Source organism: Myodes glareolus, chromosome 16 (assembly GCF_982192425.1).
Source record: "Myodes glareolus chromosome 16, mMyoGla1.1, whole genome shotgun sequence".
Lineage (NCBI taxonomy): Eukaryota > Metazoa > Chordata > Mammalia > Rodentia > Cricetidae > Myodes > Myodes glareolus.
This window is the reverse complement of record NC_142041.1, coordinates 31,179,028-31,201,532: the sequence shown is the minus strand read 5'-3', so window position 1 is coordinate 31,201,532 and position 22,505 is coordinate 31,179,028. Positions and strand designations below refer to the sequence as shown.

Below are 22,505 nucleotides of genomic sequence, written 5' to 3'. Positions count from 1 at the left end.
GTAAATATGTTTTCTCAAAGCCCCGGGCTCAGTTACCAGCACCCACCACAAATACGTAAGTAATGCCAAACTTCCCCTTCCCACCTATAATAATGCAGCCATCTTTGCCTTCCCCTCATTTTCTTTCTTTTTTTGAGGTTAACCAGACATTTCAAGCATACTTATTTGTTAATAGTTATCATGATGTAGATACTCAAACTGCCATTACTCTTTCACCAATACAAACACAGCTACATATCTATATATTATATAAATAATATATAACACACATACACATAATCACCATGCTGTTTTTTTTTTTTAAAAAAGATTCATTTATTTAGTTTACAGTATTCTGTCTGCATTTATTTATGCCTGCAGGCCAGAAGAGGGCACCAGATTTCATTACAGATGGTTGTGAGCCACCATGTGGTTGCTGAGAATTGAACTCAGGACCTCTGGAAGAGCAGCCAGTGCTCTTAACCTCTGTGCCATCTCTCCAGCCCCCATCATGCTGTTTTATATTAGTTGAAATATTATTTATCTCAAACCATACTGGGTAAAGAGATGGGAATATATTTCTGATTTTTTAGAAAAGAGATTTATCATCTGAATGCATGTGTATATGTATGTGCCTATGCGAATTTATATATACATATATGTATTTATATTATATTATATTATAATATATTATATTATATTATATATGTATATATTATACATATATGTATTTATATATACATATATGTGAAGGCCAGAAGCCGTCATAATCCCTGCAATTGGGGTTACAAGAAGTTTTGAACCATCCAAATTAGGTATAGCTTTCTAAAAGACCAAACTCAAGTTCTCAATAAGAGCAGAAAGCACTCAACTCCTCTGCCATCTCGCCAGCCCCATGTTCAAAATTTTTAAGTTATCCTTTATTCATCTGAAAAGGCTGTATGAAGTAAATCACACCCCAACAGTAATTTAAAAGGCTCCAATTCCTAGCATCTTTTCTCAGATTTGTAATACTAACATGCTGGCAAATCAGAGTGGAAAATGCTACAGTATAGATTTAAGTTTGCATTTCTCTAAACTAGAGAGGTTAAGTATTTTTTGGCATAGGTTACGAACCATTTAGACTTTCTTTTCCATTGCCTCCACAATCTGCTATTTCCACCTCTGATTACAGGCAGTCCACTCTGCTCACAGGTTTTTATGTGCATCTTAATTCCATTCCTCAAATCTGTGGGACAGGTCCAGTATCTACTGAGTCATCTCCTTATCCCCCATTACTATCATTACATCTATTAGGCCTCTATGCTTGCAAACACTGAAGTCAGAGAACAACTAGCAGGAACTGGTCCTCTCCTTGTACCATGTGGGCTCTGAGAATTGAACTTAGATGGTCAGGCTTGGCTTCATGTGTCTTTACCTGTTTCTACGCAACCAATTAAAAATCATTTTCTGGGGCTGGAGAGATGGCTCGATGGTGAGGAACTCGCATGGTGAACTCACATGGTGGTTCACAACCATCTATAACTCCTGTTCCAGGGGATCTCACACCTTTTTCTTGCTTCCACAGGCACTAGACATGCACACAGTATACAGACATACATGTAGGTATACTGAGGGACAATTGTTTTACTCTGTAAAAATTTGTTTCTTATACTTGTTTAATAAAATGCTGATTGGCCAGTAGTCAAGCAGGAGTATAGGTGGGGCGACCAGGCAGGGCAAGAAGAACAGGAGAATTATAGGAAGAGGAAAGAGGCAGTCTGCAGTCATCACTGAGGTGCAGAGGAAGCAAGATGAGAATGCCTTGCTGAAAAAGGTACTAAGCCATGTGGCTAATACTGACAAGAATAATGGACTAATATAAGATGTAAGAAAGAGTTAATAAGAAGCCTGAGCTAATAGGCTTATAACCAGTTTATGATTAATGTAGACCTCTGTGTGTTTCTTTGGGACTGAACGGCTGTGGGACTGGGCAGGACAGAAACCTCAGACAACATAGGCAAAATACCCATACATATAAAATAAAAAAATTTTAAAAGTCATGTGCAAGAACCATTTGCTTGAAGCTTTATGCCAAGGGCTATGCCCATTAATTATTTTCTTAAAAAACAAGTAAAGAGTAGTACTTTAGATTTGTGGGCTGCCCTGGACTGAAGAAAGTAGTTGTACAATAAAAGACATGTAGGGCTGAGCAAGAACAAAACTTTACAAAAACAACCTTGTAGTAGTGGTGAATGCCTTTAATCCCAGCACTCAGGAAGCAGAGGCAGGGGGAAATCTCTGTGAGTTCAAGATCAGCCTGGTCTAGAGTGAGCTGCAGGACAGCCAGAGCTACACAGTGAAACCCTGTCTTGAAGAGAAAAAAAAAACTTTAAAAAACTAACAATATTTTGCTTCTTCCTGCTATCAATTATTATAGATTAAAAAAAAGCTTCATAGAAACTAGGATTAACTTTTCAAATTGTACTAAAAATCTACTATAATTATATTTGGGACATTAATTCTACAAAGTCAATCCTTTAATTAAGAACTGGCAGGTTTTACAAACCTAAATCTTTCAGGTTCAATGTTTATGTTTTGCACAGGTTTCCCTTAAATTTCCTCAAAAATTTTATAATTTTCTTTAAACAATTCTTTAAAGCACTTGTTAAGACTGATTCCTCATATTACTTTAATTTTTTCTTTCAGTTTTTAACCTGTGTAGAATTTTAAATTACATTTTTCTCATTGTTTTTACAGACGAGGTTTCACTGTAGCCCTAGTTGACCTCAAACACAAAGATTTGCTGCCATGCACTGGGATCGAAGGCGTGTGCTACAATACCTGGTTAAATTTCTTTTATTAAAAAAAAAAAATGGAGAACTTAAATAGCTACATTTCAGGATTTAAAGAAACCTACAACAAAAATCAATGAATTCCCTTGAAAAATACCAACTTCTACTCTTGGTATTTCCAGGGAATTCTGTTGCTGTACCTGATCGTGTATGTCAACCATGACTGCATTCTGTTGGGGAGGATGGGCAGCTGGATGTAACAGACGGGGAGATACATTCGGAGGGTGGAAGGCTCGAGGTTCCTCTATTGCTTGCTGCTGTGCGTAAGGGAGATGGTGATAGTTTTCATCTTGACTAATGGAATTATGTCGAGACAGACGATCCCTTCTTCCTCGCTGACGCCTAATGGGAGGACTAAAATAAGGTAAATGCCAAAAAGAAGTCATTACTATAATGTTTAGCAATCAGGATTCTGTATTATCTATTACCTATAAATAATATACGCTGAGATAAGCTAAGAAAATAAAAGTGTTATGGTTCCCAATCAATTTTAAAAACTGACCAATTTAAATATAAAATTCACCAGTCAATTTTAACATGCATAGATCTGCAGAAATAACTATGTTATCCTGACAGGAATTTTCTATTACCCTCATTTCCACACTTATTAACAGAATTATTCCATAAGAAAAAGTTACCATTCCTCTTCTTTTACACTTTTTTTATGGGGGATTAGGGGTGGCGATGCATGCTGTGGTGTATCTGTGCAGATCAGAGAACGACCTTCGTGAGTTCATGCTTTCCTTTTACTAAGGGAGTCCTGGGGCTCAAACTCACGTTGTCAGATTTGGCAACAAGCACTCTTATGTCCTAAACCATCTTGGCAGCCCAAGCCAACACTTTCTTCTCATCTATTTACTTAGATGTTTAGCCTCAATGTGTACTCATGGCTATTTATTTGCTGGGTTGTGATTCATACTGTTGTTTTATGGGTGCGAAGTGTCCCTTACTCCTCCATGAGTGAAGAGCATGGGTCTTTTTGCAAATTTACAAACAAAAGCTAGTTACTATCTCATCTGTAAAAATATCCTGCCATCCATTTCCTATCTTAAGTTTTTATCTGGTGCAACTTCTTCTGTACATTCAAATGAGATGTATGCAAAGGTTCTAATAGTACTCTTTACAGTAAAAATAATGACCTAGATATGACTATTGACCAATAGTAAGTGGATAAATCATCATACTTTAATGTAAGATTATACCACAGTAAAAAAATAAAAGCTCAATTTCTGTCAACATTAAACACAGAACGCTTAATAAAGCCAAAGACTAATACATCTAAATGAAAACAAAGTCCCAAACTGTATTGCTTAAGAATATATATAGGTTGCTGGGCAGTGGTGGCACACACCTTTAATCCAAGCACTGGGGAGGCAGAAGCAGATTGGAGCGAGATCCAGGACAGCCAGGGCTACACAGAGAAACCCTATCTAAAAATAACAACAAACAAACAAAAACAATAAAAAAACAAAACAAAAAAGGAATATATATTCAAAACTACAATGAACAGGGGATCCATAAACTACCAATTTATTCCCTTGGGGAAAAAAGGCATGGCATGGCACAGCATAACAAGACAGTGTGGGTGGGCAGTTTATGAGAGGCCAGTTTTAACCTAGGAGTTGCTGCATGTTATCCTTTTGATTGTACATTTTTTTCCATGTTCTAAATGCACAACAAAAACAGTTCACCATAAAATAGGAAAAAACTATGTACAGCCAGGTATGTAAGCTATAACATTATATTATAGACAATCCTATTTCTACATATTTATGTTTAATAGCTATAAAATAATTTGCCTGGTAGTCATGCTCTTAAAAGACAGGAGAACACTGGAAAGGGCAGAAGCATGCCATCTCTAAGCTCTACTGTTGTCTTATAGTTATGAAGTATAGAACCCATTTTTCAGTTATCTTGATTGTAGACTAGCTCATAAGGAGTGTGTGTTGGGGGGTTACTGAGTGCAGGACTTTGTGGATACTGGGTAAATAATCAACCTTTAAGCTATAATCTAGCTTCATAATCAGTCCTAAATCATAAGATAGTTTAATTTATATATACTGGCATAGGTTGACTTAAGATAACTTTAATCTCTTTCAGTCTCGTTACCTACTAATGCAGAGCTTAATGAACTCTCTTTAACCTAAGATAGCCCAACTTTGAATAATTTTATACATGAATATACATATGTGCATGTTCTGATGTTTATGAAATGTCTACAAAAATATGCTGACACTAAAAATCTGCTTACATAAACCCACCAGTGGATGGAAAATAAAGAAATACAGTGTGCTACTAACCTTCTTCTGTTGCGTGCAGGTGTGTTGCATCGTTCCCCTGAGAAGTGATGCTGGTTTGGTCGGACTGAAGGGGGCTGCCTATTTGATGTCATCTCCCATGGTCGCATTGGTGGTGAGGGAGCTGGTGATGCGGATGTATAATCGAAGACTGAATGAGAGAGGCGTTGTCTCTTAGGACTTGGACTATCTTCACTCTGCCGATGCAACAAAAATGATCAACTGAATAAAACCATGTCAGAATTTCACATTACTCCATATGCATGCAATACATATTCCAAACTGTATTTGTCATAAAAAAAAATTAAGGCTATACATTGCACTATCAACCCAAATTAAGAATCCTAACTTAAGAAATGGAGGGGCAGGGATTGCACAGTAAATACATACAAATGAAAAACGAAGTATTTCAAAAACCACCATATTAGATAACAACATATAAAGTCTACACAACAGAGCAGCTAACTTTTATAGCACCTGACTTTCTAGAATTCCTAAGCCGCCCGAGAAAGGCCATTGTCCTTGAGTGACAACAACAAGTTTGCTTAGGGAGAGGCCCTCCCCTCTTCCTGAGTAGGACCCAAACACAATGCTAATCACAAACCTCTACCATTCTTGTTTGGGCTATTACAGTTACTTCTTCTGTGATAGTTACATGGACAAAATGAAATGTATATTACGCAGAGTCAACTGGTTAAGATCAATTGATTCTCTTCAGAATGACAGCACTTTGGGAGTATTCTCCAATATTCAAAGGTTACAGTGTAAGCTTTATAGCTATACAATTCATATGACCATGGAACTGCTACTAACTCCAGGATTACCCCAGCCAATCAATTTCCTAATTAAGTCTTACCAAAACTGACAAAATTCAAAATTAGCTGAAATCTGACAGGGCTATTGTTTTTAGAAGAATTGTTCCTATTTCTATCTACACTCCCAAGTTCTATTTATTAGGCATTGAAGTACTTTTAGTTGGTTTACAAAATAAGTTGTGGGGAACACAAATACATCAAACATTAGCAAAATATACAGGAATACATACTACATTTTTATTTTATTATATGGATGTTATGCTTGAGTGTTTATACACCAAGTGCATTCAATGCCTGTACAGAGCAGAAGAGGACATCAAGTCCTCTGGAACTTGAGTTACAAACGGTTAGCAGCCATGTGGGTGCCTAAGAACTGAACCCAGGTCCTCTGCAAAAGCAACAAGTACTTTCAACTGGTAAGCCATCTTTCTAGCCCAAACAATGTCATACTTTGAAAGAGATAAGAAACCAACTAATTTTAGGGACAAAGCAAATTAATAAATGGAGCTGAGCCTACAGTGTAATTCTAGAACTTGGGAGATGAAGGTCAGAAGATTGATAACCTGAGGTTATCCTTGGTTACATAGTGAGTTCAAGGCCAGTTTATGCTACATGAGATCACATCTCTTAAAAAAAAAAAGCTAAAAGGTTAAATTTGACCTTTCCAAATTATTTAGTAGGTGTATCACCAAACTATCACCAACCTATATTCTCTTAATGATATTATTTAAATACACTTGTTTTAATTTTATTTTAATAAGAAAGCCAGTTTTTATATTCTGAGAATCCCCAACAACACACACAAAGGCAAGATTACTGCCAGTAGCCCAGGCAGGCCTCCAACTTGCTCAATAGCTAAGAGTGACTTCGAATTTCTAATCCTCTTGCCACCTTGTCCTGACTGCTGGAGTTAAAGGTTTATGTGGTACCCCAGTACAAATGTTTTTGTTTTTGAAGACAATGTCTAAGTAACCCAGGCTTGCCTTGAACCCACAGAAATCTACTTGCCTCTACCTCCTGAACGTTGGAATTAAAAAGGTGTGCCCCACCTACCTAGCAAGAATCTCTATTTCTGATATATGAGTCCCAGTAATATTTGGTGCTGATAGAACCAAACTCCAACAACCACTGAATTCAAATAGATGGGACCATCTTTTTAAAGAAAATTTTGTTTTGAATTCTCAGGTGGAGAATTCTTTACTATAACAGTGAGCTAACTTTTCAATGTACCAGATGTCAACAAGTTAAATGTCTAAGATGTTACATCATACAGTTACGATCTCTACTGTACAGAACAGTGGTACAGATTAGAAATCAAGGGAAGAAAGAAGGCAGGGAGGGTACAGATGTATTTTAACAATGAATATCAAAGAGAAGCAGAAGCAGGTTCCAGGTTCTACTTGAGGACTAAAATTTGCCTGACTTTAGCAACTACTGCACTTGTCATTCCAAAAGAGGAAGGGCCCCTGCAGGTCACTGGCCAGCCAGTGTAACCTACTATGATGAGCTCCAGGCCATCAAGATTCTAAATCAAGAGACAAGGTGCAAGGCACTAGAGGAATAAGGGTGACCTCTGTATCAACACAAGAAAAACAAGAACACAGTACAGAAATGTTAACAAGGAACTGTTATAAATGACAAAAGCCTTAGGACTTGGGTGTGAGCCCCACAACGACTTTAAGAGGGGAAGTATGCACATGTGTGCACCTCCAGTGCCTGGAAGGCCTAGACAGGTGGATCTCTGGTGCCCTTGCCAAGCTAGTCTCCTTGTCTCCAGGCAAGTGAGAACTGTCAGAAACAAGAGTAAGGAATCAGAGTAATATTCTCTACTAAATTGTTTTTTTTTTCCCAAGACAGGGTTTCTATTGGTAACAGCCCTAGCTGTCCTGGAACTCACTCTTGTATACCATAGCTGACCTTGAATTTATAGAGATTCACCTCCCTCTGCCTTCCAAGTGCTGGGATTAAAGGTGTGCGCCACCACCGCCCGTCTAAATTGCTTTAATAATGAACTATATATCCAATTCCATGCTTGCAATAAAAATAATTATTTTATGCCTAAAGGCTACAGGAGAGTTCTTGGAAAAATGGGAAACAGAAGGGGGATTTGAGAGAAACAGAGGAAAGTGAATCACAAGTTCAAAGCTAGCCTGAACAATATAGCAATCCTTGTCTCAAAATTTTAACAAACTATAACCAACCAACCAACCAACAAAAAGGAAGGCAGGGCTGGAGAGATGGCTTAGTACTTAGGAGAACATATTGCTCTTCCAGAGTTTGACTCCCGTTACCCAGGTAGGTAGATCACAATCTTGTCACAGCTCCAAGGAAAGGGCTGTTCATATGCTCACAGGTGTACATACACACATGCACACAATTGCAAGCATACATGTAGTGATATTTTGTTTGTGTTTTAACAAATAAAAGCTTGTTTGAAGATCAGAGCGCAGAGCTAGACCACTATAGGTTGGGTGGTGGTGGCCCAGTACTTGGGAGTCCCGTGTCTTTAATCCCAGCACTAGGGAGGTGGAGACAGAAGGGATATGGCTGGGTAGAGAGAGAAATATAAGGCGGGAGGAGACAGGAGCTCAGATGCAGTCTGAGGTAGCAGTCTGAAGCAGTCAGTCTGAGGACAGGATCACCTTTGATCTGAGCATTGGTAGAGGTAAGAATTTTCCAGTGGCTGGTTGTTCTGCTTCTCTGATCTTCAGCATTAACCCCCGATAGCTGACTCTGAGTTTTTATTAAGGCCAATTGGAATTCACATTACACACATGCACGCAAATCAATCTTTTTTTTTTAAAAAAAAAAAACTTTTAGAAAGAGGGCAAAATAAAAGTTACAAAGAGGCCTGAACTGACCAACTCAGCTACCACCTGAGGCCCACATTCAGGACTTTTGAGTTGGTCCACCTCAACAGCTACCCCATCTATGACCTGCTAGAGCACATGAAGAGACTGGTCCTACAGAACCACAAACGTAGATCTCCATGACTAGGACAACAGCAGGACATCCGAGAAAAGTTTTGGTAAGGGTCCAGTACTGATGGTGCACCAGAACAAGACCAACAACTCACCACAATGAACATCTGCAAGCACAGCTGTCTGCACAAAAGGGCAGAGTGCATGCCACACCGTAGCTCCCACTGCTATGTGAAAGAGAGGCAGGAAAGAGGGAGGAGATAATTTTTTTATTTGGGCAGGGGAAGGCTACAAGGGTAGATGAGAAACAGGGAAGGACTGGGAAATGAACGAGACTTCCAGTAAGGAAATGACTTTCTGAGGATTCCCTTCCCATGAGATAACCATATTTTATCTTACTTAATTTATTTATATTTATTTGTGAGCGTATGCAGGTACTCTAGGAGGCCAAAACAGGATTTCAGATCCCTTACAGCTGGAGTTACAAGCATTTGTGTCCTAAGTGGGTGTTGTGATCCAAACTCCACCTCATAAGAACAGGAAGCGCTCTTAGCACTGAGAATGTTGAATCTGCAGCAAATCGGGCTGTTTAGGGGAAAAGTACAGTTGGAACTAAAAAATGACACTCATTAGCTAAATTAAGTGTATGATGTAGAGGGTTTTTTTTTTGTTGTTGTTGTTTGTTTGTTTTTTGTTTCTGATAGAGAAGAGCCCTGGTTGACCTAAAACTTACTATATAGACCAGGCTGTCCTCCAACCCAGAGATCTGTCTGTCTCTACCTCCCAAACTGGTATTAAATGCATGTGAGACCATGCCCAGCCTTAAGTTAGTTCTTTTCCTTTCTTCAGGTTTGGTTTGTTTGTTTTTTGAGACAGGGTCTCTCTATGTAGCCTTGGCTGTCCCAGGCTGATCTTCAACCTGTAGAAATCAACCTCCATCAGCCTCGGGAGTTCTGGGGTTGAAGGTGCTTGCTATCAAGCCTGGCTTTAAATTTCTTAAGTATTAGCCACCTACTAATAATACTGAACTTCTGTGTACAGATAATTTTGTCATTAACCTGGTAGTCAATATGGCATCCACTTCAGAGACAACTAGACCTCCTAAAACAGTTATGTGTTAAATACTTACAAAATGTATTTAGAGACATTTTATGTAGATATTTAAAGGTAGTATAATATAGAAAACATGACACAGCGAGAATCTGAGGAGTCCCTTGATCTAATAAACTGTGCACCTTTCTAAAGCTTATTTCCTTACCTAGAACAAGATGCCCAGCTTATTCTGAGAGTTAAAAACACAAGACAATAAACACATAGAGAATCCAGCACAAATTCTAAAAGGAGTACCAGAGTGAAATATCCTGGATTACCTACAGGTACTGACAGAACCAACACATGTCAAACTTAATGTAGTCCTTTACCAGCTCCAGATGACAACCTGTCACTTCTAAAGAAAAAAAAAAGTGGCTTCTATTAAAAACACTTGGTCATCAACTATGTTACTACTTCGGTTGGGCTTTTTACGCACACACACACATACAAGCACCTACCATTCAAAAGCTATTATGGAAATGTGGCTTATTTTGTAGTAACAGTAATACTGATTTCCATTATTAAAGCATGCTTCCCCAGGAATATAGAGTCAAAATTCAGAAGCCAGCGATTGGTATGAGCAGATACAAGCAATCTTGTTAATCTAATGATGGTTTTAAAATATGTACACTGATTTTCACCTTATATTAAAATTTTTAACATCAAAATATTTTTCATCCATAGTTACCAAGAGATACAAAAATTCTGGGCACTAAGCAAATAAGTAGCAATGGCTTAAAATTTAAATTTTTTTCCTTTCCTATACACCTTACATATTTTAGTATCTCCTATTTTATTGAGACAGGGTTTATCTGTGTAACAGCCCTAGCTGTCCTGGAACTCGCTCTGTACACTAGGCTGGCTTTGAACTCACAGAGATCTGCCTGCTTCTGTTGGGCTTTGTCTTCTATATTTTCTTACAGAAACTGAATGATTTGGACAAATTGATTAAGACAAAGTTTTTTTTTTTTTTCAAACAGAATATTAAGTGGTCAAATAATGAGCAGAGGTAGCTCAAGAGAAGACATTTTTCAGAAAAGCTGGCTAAAAGCTACACCGAAGAAGCCCTCTTAAGAGCATTTATTTCCACACACAACAGAAAGAAAGAGGCTACTGAGATGTCTGTTTAAGTCTTCCGAGAAAGAAGTTAGAATGTGTGATTCTCAGCTCTGTGTAAGGGAGAGGTAAACATATAAGAACCTGGAAGAAAGCTTTGAAGTGAGCATCCTCTTGAACGGTAGTGTTCTGATCACTTGGGAGAAGAGGGACCAGGCTCTGAAGTCTCACCCTTTCACAAATCACCTTGTTAGGATGGCCAGGCAGAGGTGCTGAATTGGCCCCGGGAGATATCTGGGAAAAAGAGGGAGAAGAAAAGGATAGTTCATGGCTAGCCATACCAATATGGAGAATCAAGCCTATGAAGGACAGTCTGGATTTTGTGGTATCTAATAATTTTATCAGCAGAGAGATTAAGGAAAAAAGTAACTTTAAACATCAAAACACACAGCAGGCAGAGACTTCCTCTAGTAATGGAGTTTCCCACACAAAAAGTCTTGGGATAAAAACATTACAGCTCAGGAATCTAAGTCCCTGATCCTCAAATTTCTACTGATAATCTCTTTCGCTGGTGTTAACTCTAAAACCCTAATGGTCAGGTTTCATGGTTAAGAAGACCTGAGGTTAAAAATCACCTAAGTATAGTGATGAATGTCTGCCTAGACTGTATTTTTCTTCTCAATGTATTTTTACAACTTTTAGTTGACCTTATAAGTGACCATGGTGAGAAGGATTTGACAAGATTCATGGCAAAATTTCTATACTCTCAGCTGTAAGACTGTACAACAGATAAGAAATAGTAATCTTCTGTTTAACTGGGGCTGGCATCTCTACTCTATAAAACAAACTAGCTCTGTTCGTTCAGTACTAAGAAGGCTGAGGCAAGAATATTCCAAATTCTAAGCTAGCCTGACCTAGAAATCAAGATCCTGTTCTCAAGATAAGAAAGAAAGAAAAGGAATAAAGGAAAGAAAGAAAGGAAGGAAGGAAGGGAGAAAGACAGGTCCTCAAATAGTAACAAAATGACAAACAACAAAAACAGAAAACTAGAAGCTTTGCTAAGGAACTAAGGATAAACTCATAAGCCTGAAAGTAAACAACTACCACTTAATGCTAGACTGTGGGTTAAACACCCTGAAACTCGTGTGATACTCAATCTGTAGCATTTTAGAACCATGACACTCTTCCACTATGCTGTGACAGTGAAATTCTCCTTGGGGACTCTAAGTTTAAGGTCTTGCTTATCCTCACACTAACAGCCATGTGCTCAATACTGTCTGGGTTTTACAGTTACTGCCTCATTCCTTCCCTCAGTGTTAGATTTAAGAATCTCCTTGGTGACAGGCACTAAACAAAAAAAGGCATAGTTTCCTACCTTCAAGAAGAGTATGCTATAAAAGGAGAAGGAAAGGGGGGAAGAAAAAGAAACAAGTAAATCATTGTATAGCAAGCATTTTGATAACAGTAGATGCCGAGTGCTATGCTCTGGTAACTGGCAGAGAGCAGTGTAGCATGGAAACTGACAATTTTCAGTCTGGTCAACAGTAAAGAGGATGCAAGCTAGGAGAGCAGACAACACGACACCAAAGGCCTTCTCTCACCGGCCTCTAACTCTTGTTGGTGTGTTATAAACCTGACACACAACTGTATCTAGTGGTAAGAAGAAACATACTGCCAAAGACCCACTACCACCACCTAAAAGTTAGAAGAGAGTACTTATTAGTTTACTACACAAAATGTTTTTGGACAGAAACTAGTTTATCTCTGTATTGCAAACACGATGTGCTAATGTTCTTTACCTTTATGATTATGTACTGCTGGAATGTTTTCTGTCTTCCAAATGCTAAGGCAGACACACAGACACACACACACACATTTACTTCAAGGAACTAAGCTATAAAGATTTTTTTTAAAAAAAAAAACCCAATGAGTTTATTTTATTTAAAAATGCAAAGGCCAGCAAGATGGCTAAGTGGATAAAGGCCCTTGCCACTAATCCTGATGACCCGAGTTAGATCCTTGGAACCCACATGGTGGGAAAGAGAACCTATCCCTCCACATGTGTCATGGTTTGAATGTGCACCATCCCACCACCACCAGATAAATGTGAGAAGGGCATGACGAAACAGGTGCGGGTAGCTGACTACAAGATGGTGTTAAATGCTGTAAAGCAAACAAATACTGGACTAGACCTGGTCTGAAAGTAGAAAGGTAGATTTGATTTCCAGCAGAAAAAGAAGAAAGCTATTTCAGCCTTGCAAATAGCTTATGCCTGTAGTCACAGCACTCTAGAGGCTGAGACAGAGCTGCTTCCGGACCAGTCTTACACAGCTAGTCCTTTTCCCAAAACAACAACAAAATAAGTCCAAAGCAGATTAGAGGTGTATTTGCCATTCATCATTCAATAAGAAACTTCACAAACTTCCTCCAAATGAGCTGTTCTTCTGCCAGTTTTGTACTCTACTTATAATTCTCTTAGGCTTTTTATTTCCATAGTAAGTAAATTATGTAGCATTTCCCCCCCTTTAAAAAAATATGAATGTTTTGTCTGCGGGTGTCTGTGCACCATGTACATGCCAGATACTCCAGGAAAGCACTGGATCCCTGAAGAGCTGTGAGCTGCCATATGGGTACTAGGTTTGGAACTTGCGTCCTCTGCAGGAGCAGTCAGTGCTTTGAGCTGTGGCATGTTTTAATCCATGTATCCTCATCATGCCCAAACAGTCTTACAAATCACAAGTACAAGAACCTGGCTGGTAAAACAGAAATCAGAGTCGGCTTTATTCTTCATTCTTTGATCCTTTGAAGATTTTAAGATTTCCATCATCAGGGGCTGGAGAGATGGCTCAGAGGTTAAAAGCATTGGCTGCTCTTCTAGGACACTGGTTCAATTCCTAGCACCCACACAGCAGCTCACAATTGTCTGTAACTCCAGTTCCCAGAGGATCTAACACAGACATACACAAGCAAAACACCAATGCACATAAAAAATAATAAATCATCAAAAAATAATTTAAAAATATTTCCAGCCAGGCGGTAGTGACGCACGCCTTTAATTCCAGCACTCGGGAGGCAGAGGCAGGTGGATCTCTGTGAGTTCGAGGTCACCCTGGTCTACAGAGCGAGGTCCAGGACAGCTAGAGCTGGTACACAGAGAAACCCTGTCTCAGAAAAAAAAAGGAATAGAGACGACAACAACAACAAAAATATTTCTATCATTATAAGTAAAACAAACACAAAACTAGAACCCTTGGCTCCTGCTGTTACAATAGCTTTCAAGTATATCTTTTCCTACTTACAATAATCTCCTGTCAGAAACTTCATTATCTCTAAACAAAAGACAAACAACACGGTGGAAGAGTTATACTCAAATCCTGTAGTACCTACAATAAAACCCTGCTGGGCTTGCTCAAAACCAGCACAGACCTTGATAATAAGTTCATAGGAACATTTTATTTGTGGGTTATATATGGTAAGCAAACTTTCTATATAAGATGTCACCATAAGTTCTCACCAATCTAATCCTCCCTGTTCCACTTGATAGAGCAGATACCATTGATGGGGGTGGGAGGAGGGGAGGCACCAAAGTGGGAGTGCTTTACAGAGAAATTAAGATTCCAAAGGAGGCTTTAAGTTAATCAGGAGGGAAACCATCATTAAGAAGGCCTGACTTAATTAGAGGAAGTTCTAAAAACGGAACTGAGCCATTCTTGAGGAAGCTCTCCTATCTGCAGCACTCTGAGAGGATGAGAGAGAAGGGAGCCACAGAGCAGGGAACTGAGGACAGCAGGCTTAGGGGCTGGAGCAGTTACCAACTGACAATGAGTAAATGGGGAATACCACATTCTATCAACCAATTATTTCAAACTAAAGAATTTGAACTTCAGTCAGGTAAGATAAGACTCAGTAGCCAACTCATACCCGTGCGTCTCATGCAAGGTTTTTGTTTGGTAAGTTGATTTTTAAAGGCAGGGTCTCACTATGTAGTTCTGGCTGTTCTAGAACTCATAAGTAGACCATGTAAGCCTTGAACTCAGAGACTTGTTGTCTTTGCCTACCAAAACCTGGGATTAAAGTCCTGTGACACCATGCCTGCCCTTAACAAAAGTTAATTTTAAAGTAACAGATTTTGTAACTAAGATTCCCAGTAATCAGATAAATGCAACAGAAAGCTAACATGGTATATCTGAGTGTACACAACTAAAATGAAATATATAACTCAAGCTTTCCTCATGAAAGCATAAACTAAGACATTTTTACAGGGTTAGGATATTATTCAGTGGTGGGCATTTGCCTAGCACACACAGGACCTTACATTTGATTCCTCAGAGCCCTCTCCCAACTCCAAGGATATCATTATTTAAAAAAATACAGCAATAAAATAAAATCTCAACCTGATAGTAGCTAACTTCATGCCAGGAAATGGAACGGGCGCTGTGCTGACTAGTTTTTGTCAACTGAACACAAGCTAGAGTCTCATCTAGGAAAGGCAACTGCAATAGAGAAAATGTACCATAAAATTGGCTTATAGGATGGGCATGGTGGTACATACCTTTAACACAGCAGAAAGACCTGTATGCAAGACCACCATGCTCTACATAATGAGTCCCAAGCTAGTAAGAGCTGCACAGTGAGACCCTATCTCAAATAAATAAAACAAATACTTTTTTTTTTTTTTTTAAAAAAAAAGGACTGTGTGAGGCACTTTCTTGACTAATGACTGGTGTGGAAGCAGGCTTGCTATAAGCGAGCAGTGCGCCATCCCTGGGCAGCGGTCCTGGATTGCACTAGAAAGCAGGCTGAGCAAACAGTAAGCAGTGTTCTTCTGCATCTTCTACTTCAGTTCCTGCCTCCAGATTCCTCCCCTAACTTCCCTTCATGATGGACTATAAACTGTAAAAGCAAAATTTTCTCCCCAAGTTCTTTAGGTAATGGTGTTTCTCACAGAGACAGAAAACAAACTATGGCAGGCTCTCTGATCTTTATACACTGTACAGCAGGTTTGACTGAACTGACTAAAGCCATGCACCTCAGAAAGCCCAAACCTTAGAATCTATTAATTCACTAACCTATCTTGTAGTTTGACTTTAAAAACAAAATTGTGGTGGCTCACACCTTTAATCACAGTACTTGGGAGGCAAAGGTAGGCAGATCTCTGAGTTCAAGGTCAGTCTAGTCTATAAAGTAAGTTCCAGGGTGATGTAGGAGAGGCTTCTGTATTTCTGTTGCTTTCATTGGCTAATTAATAAAGAAACTGCTTGACCTGATAGGTCAGAACATAGGTGGGTGGAGTAGACAGAACACAATGCTGGGAAGAAGGGAAGTGAGGCAGTCGCCATGATTCTCCGACCCGAGAAGGACTCAGGTTAGTTTCTTTCCTGGTAATCCACGACCTCGTGGTGCCATACAGATTATTAGATATGGGCTGAATAAAGATGTGAGAGTTAGCCAATAAGAGGCTACAGATAATGGACCAAGCACTGTTTAAAAGAATACAGTTTCCGTGTAATTATTTCAGGGGTAAGCTAGCCGGGATCCAGGCGGGAATGCAGCCCGCTGCTCCTTATACACCAGGGAAACCCTGTCTTGGAAAACAAAACAAAACAATCAATCAATATAAAAATTACTTGTTACTTTATAAAAAGTCATATTTCACTGATTTTTTTTCCTTAGTTAACCTTAAGGTTGTACCATAGTCCTAAATGGATACAATTCTGTGTCTGGTCTGCAACTGTTGAGCATTATTGACCTTTGGTAACAATGTTCAGGATGCATCTGCACAGAACCACACAGGTGAGGGGAGTACATCTGCAACCTCAAACCTTCTTGTTTTTGGGCTGAAGAAATGGCTCAGAGGTTAGGAGCATTGCCCGCTCTTCCAAAGGTCCTGAGTTCAATTCCCAGCAACCACATGGTGGCTCACAACCATCTGTAATGAAGTCTGATGCCCTTTTTTGGCCTGTAGGCATACATGCAGAAAGAATATTGTGTACATAATAAATAAATATTTTTTAAAAAGCCTTGTTTTTTCAATGTTTGTTTACACATAACTCCATGACTAATTCACTGAGAACAACTGGGAAGGAAGACTAATATTTACATGGTAAGCATCAATGCACTACTAGTTTATGATATTTTCTGTTTAATGGGGCCCTTCTGTTTGATAGTTATTACATCAATAACCAACAATTTAATCCTTGTCTTGGAGATCAACACACTTAACACACTTATAAGACACCATTTCTTCTAAAATTGTTTTTAATGGTAGCTTTCATTTTGTTTTGTTTTTCATAAAATGAATAGAGATTAAATAGTCTTCTGGGTTCACTTTTTTTTTTTCTTTTTAAATACAGGGATGGCCTTAAACTCACAATCATCCTGCCTCAGACTCCTAAGAATTGGGATTAAGGCTGTATACCACACCGATTCAGGACAGAACTAAATAATATGTTTTTACAAATTAGGTTGCTGAAACCTGAGTTTATTTCCTAGGATCCATATATGCATCTTGTAACAGGTGAGACATACATGTTAAATGAATGTGATTTTTAAAAAATTTACGATATTTTTGTACTTTCTTTGTATTTTGTAATTTCTTTCCTGAATCACTTGTTATTCCTTGGACTTTCTGAAACCCTTTCAATTAAACTTCAGCATATTCACTGATGTATATATTAATTGCATAAATAAACAAATGCAATAAATTATGGAATAAAAAGTCAAAACCAAGAAATACTGAAACTAAAATACATGCTCTGAAGCAAGGGGGGGTTTAAACTATAGACATATAAAATGTTACATCACATGATGGCACATAACTGTAGAACTCTGGGGGATCAGAAGTGCAAACAACCCCAGCTACACAGTAAATGAGGCCAGTTTGATCTGTAGGAGACCTTGTCTCAATGAACAAGTTGAATTAAAACAAAACAAAAATTATGGGTAAATATGTGGAACATCATAAACCTGAAATAAATTTTAGTTTAGAAAATATGTATTGTGTTTAGCACTGTGTCACTATTACCTAGAAGTGTGTGTCACAGAATATACTCAACTGAGAGAATAACCTCCCAAAGTAATCAAATTAGCTTCTCTGTATTGTCACAAGTTGAGTATGAATCTGTTTAGAATGAAATAGGCTAATAAAACTTGGGGAGCTAAGGACATGGCTCAGTAAGTAATGTGCTTGCCGCACAAGCTTGAGTCTTGAGTTCCAATCCTGAAGCCCACATAAAGCCTGGCAGAGCAGCGTGCATCTGTGACCCTTGTGCTGCTGTGGTGAAATGAGCAGCTGACAGGAGAGCTCTGACACTCATCACCAGATGGCCTGCTGTGCGAAGCAGTGTGTAAATGGCCGTCTCACGAGAAGTGAAGGGTCAATACCTAAGGTTGGCCTCTGACTTCTGCACGTTTTGGTGAGTCATTTTTTGAAGTCACCAGGCATTAATTCTGGTAATAACCCATTTCAGAGAGGATGATCACTACTGTTCAGCACTGAAACTCATGTGTTAAGTAACACTTATTTCCATTCTTGAATTAAGACAAACTAAGTGGATCTATGTCTTTTGGGGAGCATTCAAAACTAAGGCTGGTAAAAACAACTGAAGACTGCTCCCTTTCCTTTCCCCGGCCAGAGTTCCATAGCACAGCAGTAAGGGAAAGAGAAGAGAAACACACAGCTAAGCAGTGTGGACAGACCAGCTGGGAAAATGAGACCATCTGCATCATCCCTGGAATTCATCTGTTTAAATTTCTCTTTAATTTACTACATACAATTCACTCATCTAGTTTCTTTAGACAATGTCATAATAGATATAATAACTACTGATAGATGGGATAGGACCAGAACTCTATGGTACAAATGAACACTTACAGTGCTTGTGTTCCCTGCAGAGAAAATGAAAGCAAGCTATGGATGAAGTGAAGCAGAAGTCAAACTATATCCATATATGCACTTAATTGGAAAACAAGCAGAAAATGTGTAAGGAGTCCTAGGCACCATGTGATAATCCAAACAAATCAAGAACTACCTTCTCAATAAAAGGGATTACAAAACAGTACTGCCAAACCAAACTAAAGGCAGCACAAAACGCAGAACAGATGAACAACAAACATCTTGACTAATCGTCTTTCTACCTTGCTCAGGTATATAACCATTTTTGAGATTTTTATTTTAAGGATTTTTCATCCACATTCCCTTACTTAACCTAAGTAAAAATACAAGCACAGACAGCCTGGCAATGCTAACATAAGTTAATGAAAAAGCCCTACCCAATGCTTAGAGCAGAGGGAGAGACAACAGATCTATACTCTCCATTATGATGCTTGCAAAGTCCCTTAAGAGAGCTTTGTTTCAATCTTCTCAAGTAAAGAAATCTTTGTACCTACCCAGATTTACATTGGCCAACTTGGTTTAGAAAAGGGCCTGGTGGAATGGCTCAGCAAGTAAAGATGCCTGCTGTCAAGGCCCAAACCTATCAACTTTCAGAATCCACAGAGCAGAAGCACAGTACAAACTAGGGTAGGTTGTCCACATACATTTATTAGTTTTAAAAAATATTTTTTTTTTAAAAAATCAAGATGAGCATAAATTTTAACAAGTGTACAACTACCTTTTAAGACACCACTGGTATTTAACTGCAATTCTTTCTTAACCTACACAGAGGATATGAAGCCCACAAGACCTGCTGGGGGCAGAACCTACCAGCAGCCTCTAAGTCCTCCAGTTCTTGTAGGAGTAATTCATACCGAAAAATACAGGAATCAACTTTAAACTAGATGCCTAAATGAATAGGCTTAGGATGAGCAGATTTTCAAAAGGAAAAATACATTATAGTAGTACATTTATAAACCAGGAGATATTCTATAGCAAGTGGATAATTCAGTGATAGAACTGTCAAAATTGTTGTCTTTTAAGTATTTCACATTTCTGCACCAGATCTGACGTTTTGATCTTTTGTTTTTTTTCATAAGTTGGATTTCTCCATTAGACAGCGTTCCCCCAAATGAACAAAATTTTACTTTATTTCGACTTGCTCTAATTCAAATGTGATTGGAATTCTTAAAAGTCTACTTACAAAGCTGTTTGCTATTTATAGAAACTGGTAGGTAAATATTACTACAATACTATGCAAAAACAGGAAGAACGGCAGGCTTAAAGATTCTAAGAAACTATTATGTGCGAATGTCAAAATACATTTCAATGTTCACCTCTTAACCGCAATTCATACGATGCTAGAGATTTGAGTATTCAACTCTTATGTTCGGTAGAACAAGCGTGCTCAACTTTACTGAATAGCACACACCATTTCAGCAACACAAAAGCGCTGTCCACGCTGTATCACAGGAATAACTTAGTTCTCTTTGGTCTGCCTTCAATAACCCGAAACACTCCCATTCCAAAAACCAACCTCTCTCATTCTTCAGCCCTGAAATGAAAAACTTCCATCCACTGAGAACAAAAACGGAGAACGCACAGAAACCCGCGGAGGCAGAAGGCCGCGAGAGAGGACCCCTCCGACCGGGTTCTGCGTTCTCCCAGGTGACATCATTTCACCTGCGTCTCGGCCAGGCAGGAGCGGGCCGGTCCCCCGCCGCAGCGGGAACAAAGAGCGCCGGGCTGCCGGGGAAACGTCCGCCAAGCGCGGCCCGCCGGCTCCCAACTTCCCGCGGCCAGTACCGCCCTCACGCGGAAGCCAACGGCCTCCGCGCGGCCAATACCTGCGAAGGGAGGCTCCGCCCTGCGGGGCTACTCCCGCCGCTCCGGGCCGGGCCGCTGCCTCCTATTGTGACCGCTCGCCCCGCCCCGCGGCCAGCTCGCCAGGGCCACCGTCCCCTGGCGTCCTCGCCCCCGGAACCTGGGTTCCGACTGAGGCGCTGTCACGGCGCTTCCTTCCTCCTGGCACCATCACACGGGCCTCGCCAGGAAACCACGGCTCCACGCCCAGCCCTGAAGCAGTCGGCTAGCGCCTCGGAAGCCCCATCCTCTCTGCCCAGCGTCCCAACCGCCCCGGCCTCCGGAGACCCGCCCGCCAGCTGCAGCTGCACGAGGGGCCGCCCCGCCCCACTGCACCCCGCCTCAGTGCTCGCGGACCGGCACCGGCCGCGCCGGCGCAGTAGCTAGCGCTGCGCGCGCAGGAGATATCCCAGGCACTAGGCACTAGGTCTCCCACCTCTGGATTCCGGACGCCTGCCCCTCCCCACGCCCGCACAGACCTAACCAGCCAAACGCAGGACCGCCAGAGAGCTCCGCCTCTTCCCCCCCCCCCCCCCCCCCCCCCCCGCGCCGAGCCCCCTTTGTTTCCACCCGCGGGGGCGGGGCTGCGCATCCCGGCGGCTCGGGCCAGTTCCGGCAACAGAGCTGGTGCGCAGCGCCTCTGCGCAGCCCCGCCCAGGACCAGCACTGGAAGGTGGAGAGGTGGGGCAGCGCTTTCCAGCGGCCCGCTCCAGCCAGCAACTCAGCAGTGGAACAGTAAATCTCACAATATGTATTACGGAAGAAGTAGGAATTTTTATTGATGTAGACACTGGGTCTAACAAGAGAACAAGCAGGCTTGTATCTAACTTGTCCGATCCCCAGGCTCACTCACGATTGAATTCAAGACCCAAAAGAGAATGACAAACCCAATACAAGGAAAAAGATTGCTGAACACCATTGGAAATTATGAAAGCGGTGGCCTTTTTAAACAAATACAAATTGGAAGTCTTTAAAAGTTGATATTTAAAAGGTAAAGAGAAACTACAAAGGAGCAATGAGCAGAAAACCTAGACTCCACAGGGCATGGTGGTCTCACACACTGGGGAAGCTGAGAAAGGACTTCTGAGATGTTGAGGTCCTCCTGAACAACTGTATTGAAATTCGGTCTAAAAACAGAGTCGGAGGGAAAAGGTGGGGGTAGGAGGAGGAAAAAGAAGACAGAAAGGAAGTCAAGCCAGACTCTACTTTCTTAGACTGCTTAAGCCTTTTTCTATGCGTCTCAGTGGCATAGGTCGGGTAATATAAACAAAACCAAAATGTTTCTAGATCTTTTTGGGCCTTATATACTGCTGATTAATAACACTATACAGTAACTGTGTATATTTGTCATCGGTATCATACTGAACACCTATTGTGTTCTATTGTGACCCTAACTCCAATGCCCACAATTTCAGGTGCTTAGCAACTGCGGAGTCAAAATTCTAGCAATAATTCTACCACAGAGAAGAAGGAATGAGCTAGCAGGCCCCTGTGAAGCTCTGGCTGCCTCTGCTGGAATTAAAGGCGACTAGAGGCATTGCCCCTCCACAAAGCTTCTAAATGTTTCCTTAACTCCCAAATCTGATACTGATAAAAACATAGTAAGCGGCATGCTTTTCATGAGGGACACCTGACAACCTGAATGTGATGAGGCTGAAATTATATCTGAGTAGTAGTTCAACAATAGTCCTGCTAAGTCTTTATTTGCTTTCTTTTTGCACAACGGCAGAGCTGCTTTAAAAATAAAATATAAAAACAAAAGCAAAAACAAAACA

General features: G+C 40.2%; 1 protein-coding gene across 13 annotated transcripts in view; it reads right to left on the bottom strand.

Moving 5' to 3' along the window:
• Rnf38 (ring finger protein 38) overlaps positions 1-22,505 on the bottom strand; it is a 114,482-nt gene that overhangs the window by 17,704 nt on the left and 74,273 nt on the right. For 3 of the 13 annotated variants that reach the window (XM_085677207.2, XM_085677212.2, XM_085677213.1), the window contains 3 exons: positions 11,139-11,288; positions 5,114-5,307; positions 2,954-3,167 (listed from right to left, as the gene is read on the bottom strand). In XM_085677207.2, coding sequence (XP_085533333.1) covers positions 2,954-3,167; positions 5,114-5,307; positions 11,139-11,288 — 558 coding nt within the window. Of the gene's footprint in view, positions 1-2,953; positions 3,168-5,113; positions 5,308-11,138; positions 11,289-20,404; positions 20,605-20,714; positions 20,850-21,209; positions 21,272-22,505 lie in introns of those variants that run through there. The other 10 variants (XM_048419793.3, XM_048419790.3, XM_048419782.3 and 7 more) reach the window with 10 other exon arrangements.